Raw genomic sequence first — 16,824 nt, forward strand, 5'->3', positions numbered from 1 at the left:
CAAGTCGTGAAAACCATTGATCCCTGAGTGCTATAAGCAAAGTAGCCTAACCTGTTGCTAAGAAATATGAAACAACTTAATAATTTCCCAGCTATATTGAATAAGTAGGTTTGGGCTCTACAATAACACAATAGCCATGCAGGGTAAATCGTTTTATGTTTTGTCAACTAAATATATTTAGTTTTGTTCACACCAGGGGTAACACATGCACCTTAATCTGTAACTAATATAATTCATAGCGCAGTATTTATCAAAACAGAATTTTCTTCTTCAGAAGGCCTTGTATTTTGCGGTCAGTGAGACACGGCACAGGGGTAAATGCAGGCCGCAGTGAAACCTCATTGGCGGAGCACGCTTTAATCAAAGAGCGCGTGGTGGCGAAGAAGTAAAGAGAAAAGCATATAGGCCAGTCCTAAATCGACAGTGGAGGCCTTCCTCTCTCGCCACGGAACGTAAGCATGCAGCAGTCCGTTTGAAAGGATAAAAAACAGCCACAAATCTGTTTTCTAAAAAACATCACTCGAGTGACAAGAGAAATGTGTTCCATGCAAAGACTGTGGGTGGTCTTGCGTCGCATGCAAAAAAAGAGAAAGAAAAAAATCGAGACAGCAATTAGAAAGAGTAAAGACTTTAGAGAGCCGCCTTAAGACCTATGATTTACACGTTCGATTGGATTAAAGGACAAATCTGTGTTTTCTCCTAGAGCCATGCTGCGACACAGGGATTGGTCTATTTGCCACAACAGGCTCTGTTCTGAAACACCAACCTGTCACCTGTCCCTGAATATTCCATACAGATAAATCAATTGACAGATCAGTAAATGCAAAAGGTTACAAAAAATACACACACATTCTGACATGACATTTAAGCACAAAATAAAGACTACAGGCTACAAAGGCTGTGTGTGTGTGTGTCTGTGTGTGTGTGTGTGTGTGTGTGTGTGTGTGTGTGTGTGTGTGTGTGTGTGTGTGTGTGAGACTGTTTTTTATTGTTCGTGCTAGTGCTGTTGTCAAGAGAGTTGAAGAACATAAACAAACTCTCGTCACTCATCTTTTTAATAATATTATTATTGTTGACCGAGTCGTCTAACTGCGTAGGCCATTAAATAGATGTCTTAAATTTGCTTCATCATCTTTACAAACGCCCTTTAGTTTCTTTTACGCCTACAGCTTTTCGGTGACAGCGAGCATTTTAAGTCAAAATTGTCTCTAATGTCTTGGCGACCAAGTTGAGAGTCTTTCTTTAATTTTTATATAAACTAACTCATTGTTAGTTTTCATCTCAACCTTCGGTTGAATCAGAGTTGCTCATTTCCCTGGGGATAAAAGAGGCAGTTATGCATAATGACAACAACTCGGTGTCTTCAAATAGGCCCCAAGACGCTTAGCGAGTAGGTTACAGAAATACAGATCTAAAATGGAAACTCTGCTCTCATAATAAAATGCTCATCATCTGTCAGATCTGACCTGAGACCAAAATCTTTTGCCGGAAGATCGGTTGTTGATCATTCAGTGGTTTGTAATATTAGGCCTATACGGTTTATTTTAAGACCATATCTTGTATCACCATGAACATAGATCCAAGTGTTTTAGGGTAATTTATTATACCCTCGTGTATCTGAGAAGAACGTTGATAACGTCGATCCATGTCTTTATTTATTTAGCAAGATTATGAAGTGCAATTATGTTGAAGTGCAAAAGAGGAAACACAATGTAAAAGTATAATATCTCATCTAATGCAACGGAGTTCCCCTCAGAGTGTTCGGTCGAGTGTGTTCAGGGTATCAGGCCTCCCACCCACCGCTCTAATAATCAGCTGTCAGAAGCAACGCACAAAGTGAATTGAACTATTTGCACACAGAGCTGGTAAATAAAAGAGGCTTTGTGCCTCCCTGGATATAAGACCATGTGCTCGGCCGACTCAAAAAAGGCTCTGTTTTTTTGCCCTACTCGGAGATCCCTGCTGTCTCTGTTGTAGCCTATGTGTCCCGTAACAGGACAGATGACATGAAAGCGAACGTCTTTTAAGAAGATCGCTTTTCAGAGGTAAATGTGTGTGGCTTGTCCTGTGAGACCGCTTGCTGGGTGCTCATTCAGACCCAAGGGAGCGCGCCTTCAGCACAACATCAACAAACGGGCAAGGAAGCGCATTAACGTGGATTAGAGTCCAAACGGGTGAAAAATGCTACTACAAATTAGCGACGAATCCTCAAGAGATCGTGGGTATCCATGTAGAACTCTCACATTCAATTACAGGCTTTCAGGCCATGATGTCCCCATTCATTTATCGCTTTGTTACTCGCCAAATACTACTCCATTATCGTTGCCCCTAGAGCCACACAAGAGAAATAGGCCTAGTTTAGATTTTGCTTATGGCGTGAGGCATCACTAGGAGCCTACATGAAAAACAACATTGTTTTCTTACTTCTATAAGAGGTACACGATACTGCTGATTGATTGTATGCCTATCTATCAGGCACCGAAATTGTACAAAACACTATAGCAGGTTAGTGGCTGAATTTAGAGGAAATAAAGGCTATGTGTTAAGTTGCTATAAACTGTACACCTGTTGAATGCGAATATATAGGCCTACTAAGATATAATATGTTCCTACAGTCAAGGGAAATGGGCCTACTGACCTATAGTGCATGGTAAAGGTCACATCATACACCCAGTGTCTACAATAACAAAAAATGCCAACAGCAGCAAGTTTTCTATGTTTAGAAAGCATGTTCCAGGTAGGCCTACTAGAACTAGGCCTACGGTGAAGATATAGCTCTAAACTCAACTGAGTTTGTTTCTGATGACAGGGTCACGAAGAATGACTTCAGCAAGTAAACAAAAAGTTTAGAAAAACATATGTAAAATTTCACAAACATTTATTTTTTGTCGTTACAACAAAAATGACCCATGGACATTAAGTGTTTCGTCTTTCTTTACACATAACAACTGTTCACAGATTACTTTCAATGAAATAGCCTAGGGGACGTATGTACAACAGTCAAACAGGAGAGGTAATGCGATTTACACCAAACCACATAATTGCCTATTGACAAAATAAAATAATATAATTATAAATTCACCTAAACACCACTATGTGAAGAACAAAGGGGCGAGTGGGAAATGTTAGCATGTGATCTATTTACAGCCCCTGTCGTCTCCAGCAATGTGCTTCAAAAACAATTAAAACCTGAGTATTCAGTCTCGGTATTAACAGTGCTTTTCACAAACTCACATAATATATAAAACAAGGACATAGCAATAAAAAATCTCAAATTATGTCAGCAAGAAAATGTATCGCATCTGAGCAGAAGGTGTTGGCTATTTTCTCTCTAGTCAAACAGCTGGTCTTCCGTTTAAAGTTGAGGCATCAGGCCACAGGCCGACGAAGGTGAGACTGTATGCTCCACATTTACTTTTTTGATTTTTCATATATTCGTCTAAATAAGACTCTCCTATTAATCCATTTTATGCTATTTACATATTTACAATTCATAAATATAAGTAGCCTACCGTGGTCGTTTGCTTTCTCTTATATTATTTTAGGAGAGCGAAGAATAAAAGCCTTAGTTACGCAAAGAATATTTATCCTACCTTAACAAATGACGACAATACCAGAATGGAATAAAAGGAACTCTGTGCTTTAGAGGCCTGACCCCAGTTTAGTAATGACAATTGTTCATAGCTGTAGTTTTGCTTGCGAAAGTCTGTGCGGTCGGCTGCAGCACACTATCCTGTGCGAGATTCAAGTGGTTGGAAGCCGATGCGAGCGAAGGGGTCAGCATAGCCAGGATCTGCGTCTGGCTGCCCTGCTGCGCGTTGTATGGCGAGGCCGGCGAGTTGGTTGCACCAATGATGTTGTCTATAGAGAAGGACGGGCGACTGGGAGTGCTGGTGTCTGTCTTGAGTGGAGGAAGCCCGGGCAGTGTCGGGCTTAGCTGGGGGTAAAATGGCTTTCTCAGTTCGGCCCCCAAAAGCGATGGAAGGGAGTGTGGCGTGGAAAATATGGAGGCAGGGGAAGGGAGAGCACAAGGTGCATTTTGAAAAGGGAAAGTGCCTCCGGGGTGGTGTGGATGATAGGGATGGTGAGCGTGGAAATTCTGCAGCTGAAGACCATAATTATAGCCATATGGGCCATAGCCGAACCCGGGCAAGAACCCCCCTGCGTCCCTGAGAATCTCATTGGTTTGGTGGCGCTTGAAGCGCTTTCTCCTGCGCAAAAAACTCCCATTGTCGAACATGTCGGCTGAATCCGGGTCGAGGGTCCAGTAATTGCCCTTGCCAGGATTGCCGGGCTCTCGGGGAATTTTCACAAAGCAGTCATTTAAGGAGAGATTGTGACGAATAGAGTTTTGCCAAGCGGGGAATTTTTCCCGGTAGTACGGAAACCTGTTGCTGATAAACTCACAGATCTCGCTGAGAGTTAAACGTTTCTTGGGACTCTGTAGAATAGCCATTGTGATTAAGGCAATATACGAGTATGGAGGCTTTACAAGTGTATTCTTACTAGCTTTTTCTGTTGCCATGTCTCCTGGGCCGCCATCCCCTCCGACTCCTACTCGGTCCGGTGGGCAGTCCAAGTTGTTGTGACCAGGGGAGGAAGCGCCTTCGCCTGCATTCTGAGACAGAGTATCGTCCGAGTCATTGTCCAAGTGGAAATTGTGGTGGTGCAGATATTTTCCATCTTTCACAACAGCTATGTCTCCTCCAACAACATCTATATCCACATCGTCTGACAATGCTGAGCTGTCGGACATATCCGTACCCAGGGTCATGTTCGACGCGTCTTCTGGCGCTCCTTTCCACCGTTTCGCGTCGTAGATCCCTCAGTCTCTCTCGCCCGCCAGTCAATGAGTTGAGCACTCCTAAAGAATTCCCGCTCCTCCAAAAATCAAACACGCTTTGAATTCGTTCTTCAGTCGCATGGGAAACCTATTGTTGAGCAAACCGAAAGAAAGCGCTACATTACCTATTTGTATCACTGATTAAAACTCGTCACTGGAGGTGCAAATGAGTCAATAAGGCATGCAGTCTAAATATAACTCATGGAGATCATATTCCTCGCAGATCACACAAACAGCCTCTTCGTCAACCCGCAAAAAATAAAAGATTTCGGCGTGTAGTTACTTTCGACTAACCACCCAAGTTTATTTGAGTTTATGAAAGTATTTTGACGTACGGACACTTCGTTTGCTCTCAGTGCGAGCTACAGACTCTACCCCCTTGCGGCTCTCAAAAAGTATTTATTTGACTGTGTGGATCACATGACCACTATGTCACACTACCAGGAACTAGATGAATTGGCCGAGGACAGGTCGAGCGAAGTGGGGATCTTGAAGGCGATGTCCACAGTGCTTATACCTGAACTTGAGCCATGGTGGCATATTCATCCTCACCTCAGGTAATCTCAGGTATATATGAATTAATCAGCATTTCGATTAACTAATTAACTGTAACCCGATTTCGAAATGTATGGCCTGCAGCTGTATTTCTGAGCAATAAAATAAATGATCGATTTCGATGCAGGCTGATATTTATGTCAAGAGAGAAAATATTGACATTTTAAAAAATACATGTGCATGACACATGACATTTACTGTGCTATTTAGTAATCATTATTCTACATTATTCCATGTCCTTATCAAAATATAAATTCGATAATTAAGGTAGGCTAGGCTAATTCATGCGTTTCGGTTATTACAATAATTGAAAATGAGAAAAATAATTCCAAAAGTAATAATATTAATAATATTAATATTAAACTACTCTGTTGCAACAATTAGATGTTGACCAATTTTAACTCACAACATTTCAATAACTTAAGCATGAAAGGCCTATTTCTGAATAACTATTGCAATTAACCTTGGTTGGGTCTACAATAAATGTGTTTTGATGATAAAGGTAACAATAATAAGTTATAGCTTAAGTAAATGGCAATTTACCAGGTGATTTAGAAAATTGCAAAGATGTATTTTGCTATGTGGAAAATGTTGGCTGCATGGCAGTTGAAAAATAGATGGTAACTTTAAACACTTGGGTCGTTTTCCTTTAAAAATCATATCTAACTTTTTGTTAGTTACTTTTTTGTCTGAAGTTGTTTATCAGACCTTTTATCATTGTCCTTCTGTTCCATCGCTTTGGTTTTATAAATAGGTAGCAATTGTAGGCTATTTATTCAACTGAATGGGCTTCAAGTCCTCATGTAGTGTCTTCTTGCTTGCTTTTGAAATAGCGATTTCTGCCATTTAGGGCATTTTTAAAGCTATTTTTAAAATTTCTAATGAAATTACAGTGACCAAAGAATTGTCCTCGTTCTTCATGTGACTTTTTACCTTGGACATAATCTTATGTAAAACACTGCAGGCCACTCGCGCGCCCGTTCTCATATGCGCACACATGTACCATGCAGACAAAATAATGATCTAGAGCATTCAAATAATATTCCATGTCTCTTTGGATATCTAAACAAATCGGTATTTGGAGATGTTAACGCATCCTACCCCTTAAGTGCACCCCAGGCCATTAATCCCACATCACTTCTCACGGGTTTTATGTTTTGCTTGTCAAGAAATCAAAATACCATCCATCCACGTTTTCCACATAACTCACATGCACTCCAACACACGGGAGAGACGGACACACACATGCAAGCACCCCACAGCAACCTGCTTCAATTCGTCACCGTCATACTAAGAGCAGATGACAAGGTATGTAGTGTGCAATAATAATTCGACAGCAGAAGATTTCAACTGGCATTCCGTTTCATTAGTCAGCAGTGCTATAGGCACGTAAAGCCAGCACGCTTAACTTCCATCTGCACTTCATCTGTCTGACTGAAGGCTTCCAGTCGAGGGCATGGTCCATTACGTTTAATGGACTGTAAATTAATATCAGCAGTAATGCTCCATAATGACCTCCTGCAAACCTCGGTAAGAATGATACATTTTGCTGTTTGTTCCGAAGGAAAACTTAATGATCTTACTGATAACCAAATGGTCTTATAACGTTACTCACTGGTACTGCACATATTCTCCCAAAACACGTGCTGAAATGTACAGAAATTAAATGAAATGTCTATAACTGTTATTGGGTTCCATCCGTGTATTGTCGTGGACATGTTCGCTAAAATATCTTGGGGAAGAGATGGTTTAAATAATGTCTGAAAAGCAAATTATTATTAATCACGGCGGAAAATAACTCAGAGGAAGATCGGCCGTAGGATTTATACAAATGAAAATCGCAGTGTTTAGGCACAGTTGATTTAAATATTTGATACGGAAGCTTCGCTGTCATGACATCTCCCTTGTCGTGAAGGAGAATCGAGTCACCCGGACTCTGAGAATGCATAATTTGTTAGACCCCAATAGGCCCAATTAGGTTGCTGAGTAGGCTATAGGCTACAGAAACAGTTAGACTCTGGAATTCCTAATTTTTATTCCTTGTTTGTTATGTTTTCCTTATTTTTTTACAGGCAATCACATGCATATCCACATATAGATTCGGAATAATTAGCCAATATACCCATGTAGCGATTTCCAGAACAACCTTAGCCTACATCTTGATGTGATCCTCAGTCTCAAGTTCATTCAGACGTGAGGTCTACTCAGAAAACTCTGAACCTATTGTTCACGTTAGGACACTGACATCTAGTGGGTATTTGTGAGTGGTACTGTCCCCCTCACACAGAGTCAAGGTGTTTAATTTCTTAGTAGTAGCCTACTTCAGTACTTCTTATTCGATAACACACATACTTGTAATGGTTTTCCAAACCCATATGTTTTATTAAGTTATATTAATGTTGAAAGAACAAAGAATAAGAACAATGCATTACATATATAAATAGCCTACAGTTTCTGGAGCATGAGGAGACATTTCCTATACAGAAAGGTTTCTCTGACTTTCATAAAATGCTTTGTTTATTAGGCCTACATTCTAAATAAATAAAAAATAAAGGTGCTTAAATGCTTATTTTTATCACTATATGCTTCCATAAAGAATGGTTCTCCAGAAAGACTTCCATACCTTCTCTTAAATGGTTCTGCAAAGAACTATCACCATGAGGGTTCATTGAAGCACTACAAAAGGTTCTTCTATGATATTGCTCTGATGAACCGATTCTTTATCACGATATGCTTCCATAAAGAATGGTTCTTCAGAAAGACTTCCATACCTTCTCTTAAATGGTTCTGCAAAGAACTATCACCATGAGGGTTCTTTGAAGCACTACAAAAGGTTCTTCTATGATATTGCTCTGATGAACCGATTCCATGCGCGCTGTCACGTATAGCCTAGTCCTTCTTATTTCAAGACGCACGTAAATGACAATGGCTGTCGTTTAGTTTCCACATAAATGGCTAGATCTACTGTGTTGCAGCTGGAGGGTGTAGACTAGTTTGCAGACAGTAGCTATACAGATGTAAATCGCAAGATGTCGCTCCATCTTCGTTCGAAAAACCAACCAACCAACCTTTGCGGCTGAGCTCACCTGAGGAAAGGGCGCCTGTCAATACGTTTAGCCTACTTAAAAGAACTCATACACTCATCCCATTTCATAGGCTACTTGAATTAGGCTAGGCCTGACGTTCGAGAATGTGGTCATTATTTGAACTTGACTGGAAGTATATTGCAAATGGATTTCATTTCTGAAAAAAACTTTTTTCCTGCTATTGTGCTGGGACTGGATTTTATTCTGGGAATTACCTCATGGAGGCAAGAACCCCTAGACTGACTTGAAACTTTGCTCCTTCGTATTTCGTATCTAAATGGATGTCATAGGCCTATACAGACTGTTTTTGGAACACCATTTCCCAAGATTGTGGATAGGGTATATTGCGGATGTCAAAGTATTGCGCACTACTGTTTTGTGTTTGTTTGACATTAGCCAAGCGATGATACATAATTAAATTATTCTATTGGCTTTAGGGAGGGCCTACAACGTAAAGTAAAGGCCTTGTAAAATATGTAAAATATTTGCCTTAAAATGTAGCTGTAAAACTGCATAAAATCTGATCATAAAACTTTTTAAACGTGTTTTGTATTAAAATACAATTGTATACACCTCCCTAAAATATAGTTCTGTACGCCTAGTTGGGCTCAATAATTAGGCCTACTTCAGTGAAAGGGTATTATTCTCCTGTTAGAATTGAAAACATAATGACGACACCATGGACTAAGCCGCGAATTATACTGCAAAAATTATTAGAAAAATACAGTCAGTGGAAGCTTTTGGATAGACCACAATTTATTAACTAATATTTCCATTTACACAACAAATATCATTTTAAAATATCTATAACAACTCACATTAAAACTATACATTTAGAAAACATATTTGTCCATCTACATAAATTGTTGTTCTCATTTAAATATGATGACAGCTATCACATACTTTTGAGACGTTCACAATTCCACATCAACACTCAGTACACAGCCTACATTTAAATTTATGTCAGTAGGTTTTACAATGCTGTCAAAAGACTATTCAAGTGTTAAACATTTTCATACACAAGGATAACGAAATCATTAACTAAAACAACACCAAAAGTCTGGAATGTTTGTGGTATCTGGAATGTACTGGCCGTTCATCAGTCTCTGGGTTTTGGCTTGTCTCTCTCACATGTACCGTTCAAGGCCTGAGGCAAAGTTGGTCTGTCTCATGTAAGAGTTGTTATAGGAGTTCATGGCGGGGCCGGATAGTCCAAGGAGCTGTTCTGTGTGTTCGGCACAAGATCCAGAGCGCACAGGAGGTAACGATATTCTGTTACCGGTACAGTACATCTGTGAGCTACCCGGTGAGAAACCGGATTGTGAAACCGCTGCTAAGTGAGGAGGAGACCCCGAGGTGGTGTAAGGATACCCTGACGTGAGATTTGAAGTTAGGGCGCCACTGTTTCTACTTTGCATGTTTGTGGGATTTAATGACTGCGTTTGAAAGCAGCTGGGGTCGGTGCCAGTTATTGAACAACTGGCCGACATGTTCCCTAGGTCGCCAGTGCCCAAACCAAGCGCTTGAGGATTGAGCTCTCCTCCAGGCCCGCTCTGCATGACCGTTTGCTGATTAATGATGTTGTCGATGCTGAACATCCTCGGCTGTCCTTGGGCGACCCCGGCCGAGGCCTGGTAATGATGTAGCATGGCTGGGTGAGGGGATCCCCCCAGCTGTGAACCATAGCTGGATGCCATTCCAGGATACAGTGTGTTTGGGTATGTCGGTCTACCCATGGGTGCTGGCGTAAAGGCGCTGGAGCTCTGCATGTAGCCGGGATACGTACTTACGTCAGTGCGCTTGAACCGCTTTCTCCTCCGCAGAAAACTACCGTTGTCAAACATGTCTTCAGCGGCAGGATCCAGTGTCCAGTAATTGCCTTTACCGGGCCTCCCGGGTTCTCTTGGAATCTTTACAAAACAGTCATTCAATGTTAAGTTATGTCGTATTGAGTTCTGCCACTTCTTGGAGTTCTCGCGGTAAAAGGGAAAGCGTTCCATGATGAATTTATAGATACCACCCAAGGTGAGTTTTCTCTCAGGGGAATTGGCTATGGCCATAGCTATTAAGGCTATGTAACTATAAGGAGGCTTTCCTCGCTGTACCGGCCTTTTCCTACGTCGACTCCCACTTGGCGGCAGATGCTCCTCAGTTTGACCCAAAGATACCCCCTCCTCTCGGTCAGTGTTGGGACTGCTCCCCCGCGGTTCGGACTTGATGAGAACCCCATCTTTGGTTCGAGCTTGATGTAGCAGAGATGGCGGTATCGGCGAGTCCAGGCTAACGTTGGGTGACACCACCACTGGACTGGCTGCCTCGGCTGGCGAGTGCTGCGACTCCGCCGTCATGTTGCACATGCCCGAGAAGTAAGAGAAGTTAGCTAGATTCATAAAAGTAACGAGGATTTGGAAGGGGTTGTAAAGCTGCTGTCCCAAAGCCACATGAAAAAAATAGACACCGTAGATGGCTGGTGATGGTTTGGTTTAACAAGCGCTTAGAGTCCACTGAACTGAATACTACTATTGTACTATTGTACTATTAGTGTGATAATGTCTCTCCCCTCCCTCTGTCTATTGGTACTCCTCTAGCCAGGTGTGCGTGTGAGAGGCCGACAGTTTTATAAGCTAGTCTAGAGTGACGACACTGGCTGCCCCATGATGACGAGAATGGGCTAGGTCTCTCCCCACTGACAAGCAGTGCATGGTCAGATGTTCCCAAATGCCAAAGTTTCAGTCCAGCAAGCTCATGTCTGTAATATCAGTAACAAGGCACTCTCATTTACACTCAACTGCTAAAAGAGAAGTGAAACCAAGACAGAATATGTTTTGAATAGGTTAATCATGGTCCATTTAGGTTAATTCCAGTTAAAGGCTGAATAAAAAATAAAAAAATCCAGAATTTGTACTATTACAGACCATCAAACATGTATGTGGGCTGACACAGGCACCTGGAATATACATAATTGGAAAAGATTTTAAGATAAGGTCCAATGGCTGAACGAGCTCATCCAACAACTTCCAGGTGCTTAGGGCTAAGATTTCTTAAGAGAACTTCAGGGCTATGAACAAGAGAGGGCTTAGCAGCAGGTTAGGGATAATCTTGTGGGTCTGTGAAGGGAAAAGGTGACCGCATTCTATAGCACATCCCACCTCAGGCACAGCTCCCATTTGTCTTTGAGACTAAACGTCTCTTTAACGGCAGACTATTCTAAGTGAATTCCCTGTATTACCATGTCCACAGTGCAAGACAGGTAAGATCACCAAATACCATATTCCACCATAATAGTGCAAATTAACCTGGCTAATTAATCAATGGAAATGACCACCAACCTACCCTTTGTGACATTCTCTCTCTCTCTCTTTCTCTCTTTCTCCCTCTCTCCCTCTCTTTCCCTTGCTCTCTCTCCCTCAGTTTGCTCAGACTTCAGTGTATACCCAGGCCAGAAATAACAGCAAGGGAGTCAGCTACGGGCTTCTCAAACCAACACTCAATCCAGCAATTGAAAAATAATAACAGACTTTTCAAAACAACCAATTGAGCTGTGAAAGCTTCAAGGGAAGAAAAGTAAATATCCCCTGATTTCATTTTTATTTTTGGAAAGGGAACAGAAAACCTCCACTCTGGGGTAGGTTGGTCCAAGACAGACACACAGCAGCCACGCAGAAAAGCATTGGGGTGACATGTCAAAGTTTCAGCATGTGATTTACTCTATTTGGGAAAGGTGTTAATACACCCAGACGATTTCAAGTGATTGTTAAGCTTTTGAGTTTTAGATAGGCTTCTTAATTCCAAATATCTTACTGGCAAATCCTAACATTTTAAGTTATCACTCTAAATAATCAAGAGATACAGATTTATGTTTGTGTGTTATATTTTGTGGTCAAAAAAATTGATAAACATTGTCAGACACCAATCGCTATTTACATATCCATATTTCAATGAATTTGTAAATTTCAAAGTATATGAGAGTATTTCATTGTATTGAGAAAACATTAATACTGTTTACTGCTTGTTATTGGTCTTTGAGCATGGATACATTTCAGACCAACGTGTGTGAGAGACAGTGAGTGTGGTGGCCTGAGAGGGGAGTCAGGGCTGTGAATGCTGGACGCGTTCAAAGCAAAGGTTAAGCAAACAGTGTCCATTCAGTGCCTCTGTCCCGCAGACTGATATGAAAGAAATGGTGCAATGAATCAAGCTAAAGTCATAAACCATAAACCGTAAACCGGCCCGCGTCCACCAATCAGCCTCTGTCCTGCCCTCGCTCTGCCACCACAACACAAAGAGTGTAGCCGCCCCTATGCTTCAGCCCCACCTCATCAGCACCCCCCGAGCCCAGACTACACTAAGCCTAGCTAGCCGCTCACACACGCTGGCTAACAGCTTCAGACAGGCGTGGGATCGGGGGTGTATCCAAGCAGGATCTGCCCCCAGTGCTGCCAGGTCAGGCAGGACAAACAGGGGCTGCGGCCAGGAAACAGCCCCTCCGCCCCAGGGCCTGTGGCCTCATAGTAATCCCCCATGTCCCCACCACCACCAGCACCACCAGCAGCAGCACCATCAACCTCCCACACACTTATACACATCCCTCCCTCTCTCCCACCTTCTCCTCACACGGTCCTCTTCCATAATAATGCTGTCTCAGTCAACAGTCACAGCAACACACTGCAAGGCTGCTTTGCGTCAGGCCGAGGAAAATGTATTTTACTGAAATTATGTTCTCTTTTTTTCGACAGCACCACAGACATTGTCAAAGGAATGCTGATCAGATCAGATCAATCTCACACCAAATCTTTCCAGATGCAGTCAATGCAACAGGTCTCTGTGTCTCCATAAAACCTCCACTACAGCTCTGTGGTTTTCAAATGAGCTGTCAGAGTTGTCAGAGTGTAGATTATTTTAGATTGTAACATGTTCCAGTTCTGTCTTGATTTGAATTCCACCCTGACTAAACAATTTTTCAGTCTGTTGGATTGCAAAAATATTACAAAATACATCTGCATTACCAATGAATTTGAAAGCAAACACATCTGCCAATAGTGATGTCTAGAAGTGTTTTAACTTATTTCAACATTTTATTTGGACAACCGGATGAATGTTGTTTATACAGATAGTTTTGGGAAAGTCTTAAATGCTTTGGACCACAACTACCACAGTACAATTGGTCTGTGACCTCTGTGCTTTCATAAAACGTATCACAGAGGGCAGCATACATACATTTAATTTATTTATTATAATGTAAAGTAATTAATATATTCATTTTGGGATGTCTTTGTATATTTTCCCCAGACTCTTCACACTGAAGGTTTGTCCCCAGTGGATTCCTGTTTCATGTTTAGCTAACATGCCACAGCTGTCAGCTTCTGAGTCCAGTGGGAGCCAGCCGGGAGGGTAACCGTCCAATGAAAATCCATTCTCAGGTCTTCTCTCTCTATTCCCCTCCAAAACAGTTTCTTCTCCTTTCTCAGTGCAAAGAGAGAGAGAGAGAAAAAACAAAACAAGAGAAGGCAACTCATTAAAAGGGGAAGAGAGAGGTAGGTGTAGAAAAAAGAAAGAAAGAGAGAGAGAGAGAGAGAGAGAGAGAGAGAGAGAGAGAGAGAGAGAGTTGCTGACCAAACACTTGGAGCTCATTCATTCGCACTGCGGCTCCAGGGTGGGTTATGGAGAGGTTGGGGGGGCTCTGTGTGTGTGTGTGTGTGTGTGTGTGAACATATTGGGGGAGCATGAGAAAAACGAGAGTGCATGAAAGAGTGAGGGGACAGCAGGAGAGCGAGGCGAGCGAGAGAGAGCGCTAGCCCCTTTTCTTGCCCAAGCTCATCAAGTACGGGCCAGGGCTCCTGAAAACACAGGGATTAGCCCAGAGCAGGGGCTCTCAGGTCGGCTCTGCCTGCCGCTCTCCTGTACTGCACGCTACACTGCCCCGCTAAAGCACTCCTACATGGTTCTCACACACACACACACACACACACACAGACACACACAGACACATACACACGCGCACTCACTCACACACACATGCACACACACACACACACACACTCTTTCCCTCATATGCACACACACTTAGACACATACACACTCTTTCCCTCATACACTCACACACACACACACACACATACAATGAGAAACAAACATCTTTTCTTCCTCACTCACAGGGACACATACACACACATACATAAAATGGATTACACAAGCATTCATTCTCTCTTACATGGGCACACACATCTACATAACTTCTCTTCCTCGAGCAAAGCTCTGAACTTGTTAACTGCATGAGGATGCTTTTGCTTCTATATTGCCACAGTCGTGTTATGTCAGACTCTCCAAGGATCCAGGTAATTTGGTAATTTAGTCCAGTATTTCAGTCCCTTGTCACAAAACCTTCTCATTGGAACTTTAACTTGCCTAACTGGATAATGGTGTTTTGAGTTGAAATGTTCATGTCCTGATGTTGCACTGATATTATGTTGGTGTGAGTGTGTGTGTGCGTTATTGTATGGTATTGGTTTATACGGTAGGTAGGTATGTGTGTGTGTGTGTGTGTGTGACTCTCTGGACGTTTAATCTATTCCCCTGGATGGCGTCTGCTGTGTCAGCCCCAGAGCTCCTCCAGTGACCTTGAGGAAACCCCTGGTGACAGGCGTGAGCACCTCGAGCCCTCCAGGCCTTAAGTCATGCATGACTGAGAGAAGAGCTTTCTCTTCCAGAGACAGTCCCTTGTGTTTCAGTCAATCAGACAACATCCTTTCACAAAACCACAGTTTAACATGAACAAACCCCGTGTGTGTGTGTGTGTGTGTGTGTGTGTGTGTGTGTGTGTGTGTGTGTGTGTGTGTGTGTGCGTGCGTGTGCGTGTGTGCGTGAGTATGTGGTTGGTTTGAGTTTGTTTTCACAGAGAAACTGTGATAACATTTCCCATTCATTTCCCAAGTCAGAAAAAGAAATCTAATATTGGTTGGGAAAGAGTTGTGGTTGTTGAAGTCTGGGCCATAAATACAGTTTGGCCGACTCCGCGGCCTGATCTCAGCTGGAGGTATGCTGGGATAATTTGGTGGTCTTTGTCAGCATGCTGTGTAGCGGCAGACTGTTTAGCTCCGTCACTGCCCATTGACAACTCCACTCTATCTCCCATACTCCTCTGGGCTGTTCTCCTGCCAGATCCATTACGTAAGACGTTTTTTTTTTTTTTGGGACTCCAGGTGTTTGTCTTGTTGCTGCAACCGCACTTCCATTGTTCCCCATGCGTCGGAGAGACAGAGTGGTGGTTTTGGGGGTCGATCGTTCGCCAGCTGCTCTTCCTCCTCCTCACCACCTCCTTTGCTTACTGAGCACCCATGGAGTCAGCAGTGCTGTGCTTCTTAGCACACTATTCTATGCAGCTATCAAATTCCAGGACAGCATGAATGGATACGTTGTGCTGCATGTCTGAGGCATTGTGTAGGCCAGATTTATACACCATATTTAGGAGATATGGAAGGGATAATGGCCGCCAAGGTGGAATTAATGGACGAGGCGGAGGCAAAGACCTCCGAAAGAAGAGTTTCCTTCCCCAAGTCTCGTGTCAAAATAGGTAAATCTAATATTCTGTTTGGCAATGTACCACACGGGTCATTAAGGCCAGTATTACATTGGCGTGCAACTTTTGCCTGCCTGTTCTAAGGAGACCTTAATGACTGGATGCAATGACAGACATGTCTGATCATAAACTGACTACTTGCCAGCACTTTCACTGGTTGAAGACCTTCCCATTCATCACTGTGAATATAGTGTGATTAAGATGTCCATGGAGAACTGTTTCACTTCATAACATTGTGAAGTGCCTTTTTATTCTTAACATCAAAGTGAAAGTGCTTACACCCAAGTATTGCATGATGTTAACAGTGGGTGTTCTCTAAAGAGAAGAGCCAGCATCTTCTCTGAGTTTTCATCAGCATTCATATGCAATCATAACCTAAGCTGAGATTAATAAATTCTGCGCTAGCCTGGGTTTCCTCATGCTGCCTTACGTGCGCCATTTAATTCGCGCTGCTAGGCAGCCTGGATTCCATGGACCCGATTTTCACCTCAATGAAGGAACCAATCACAGAACGGAGGGGTGGGGCAGCAAGACGATGACGACACACCGAAGCGGTTATGAGCTACGTACAGATAACCTGACTCTCGCCAACTTTGTTCCACCTAGCTCCACTCATCCATCTGGGATCGATCCATTGGAGTGGTGTTTCAGAAGGCTGGGCCTTATCAAAAATCCCTGCATATGATTGGATAAGCCACTTGTCCGTCATCTATTGACGTGCTACTTCAACCACTCACATCGAAGCCAACCCATGACGCTGAGAA

At 42.6% G+C, this 16,824-nt stretch overlaps 2 protein-coding genes and 1 long non-coding RNA gene across 3 annotated transcripts in view; 1 reads left to right on the forward strand and 2 right to left on the reverse strand.

Moving 5' to 3' along the window:
• Positions 1-5,287, reverse strand: part of foxd2 (forkhead box D2) — a 79,312-nt gene extending 74,025 nt beyond the window's left edge. The window contains exon 1 of the mRNA XM_048253101.1: positions 4,507-5,287. Coding sequence (XP_048109058.1) covers positions 4,507-4,774 — 268 coding nt within the window. The 5' untranslated portion in view covers positions 4,775-5,287. The remainder of the gene's footprint in view (positions 1-4,506) is intronic.
• Positions 5,288-5,299: 12 nt separating this feature from the next.
• LOC125300925 lies at positions 5,300-14,012 on the forward strand. The gene is made up of 3 exons (XR_007194637.1): positions 5,300-5,400; positions 13,221-13,302; positions 13,774-14,012. It is a non-coding gene; the product is annotated as an uncharacterized LOC125300925 (long non-coding RNA).
• On the reverse strand, positions 9,403-10,874 carry foxe3 (forkhead box E3). The gene has a single exon (XM_048253100.1). It carries the CDS (start codon positions 10,872-10,874, stop codon positions 9,612-9,614), a length of 1,263 nt encoding a protein of 420 aa, XP_048109057.1. The 3' UTR covers positions 9,403-9,611.
• Positions 14,013-16,824: the final 2,812 nt, after the last annotated feature.

This window comes from Alosa alosa, chromosome 9 (assembly GCF_017589495.1).
Source record: "Alosa alosa isolate M-15738 ecotype Scorff River chromosome 9, AALO_Geno_1.1, whole genome shotgun sequence".
Lineage (NCBI taxonomy): Eukaryota > Metazoa > Chordata > Actinopteri > Clupeiformes > Clupeidae > Alosa > Alosa alosa.

Bases quoted from the DNA above. Each gene is read 5' to 3' on its own strand.
- foxe3 (XM_048253100.1), bottom strand. From the start codon at position 10,874: ATGAATCTAGCTAACTTCTCTTACTTCTCGGGCATGTGCAACATGACG.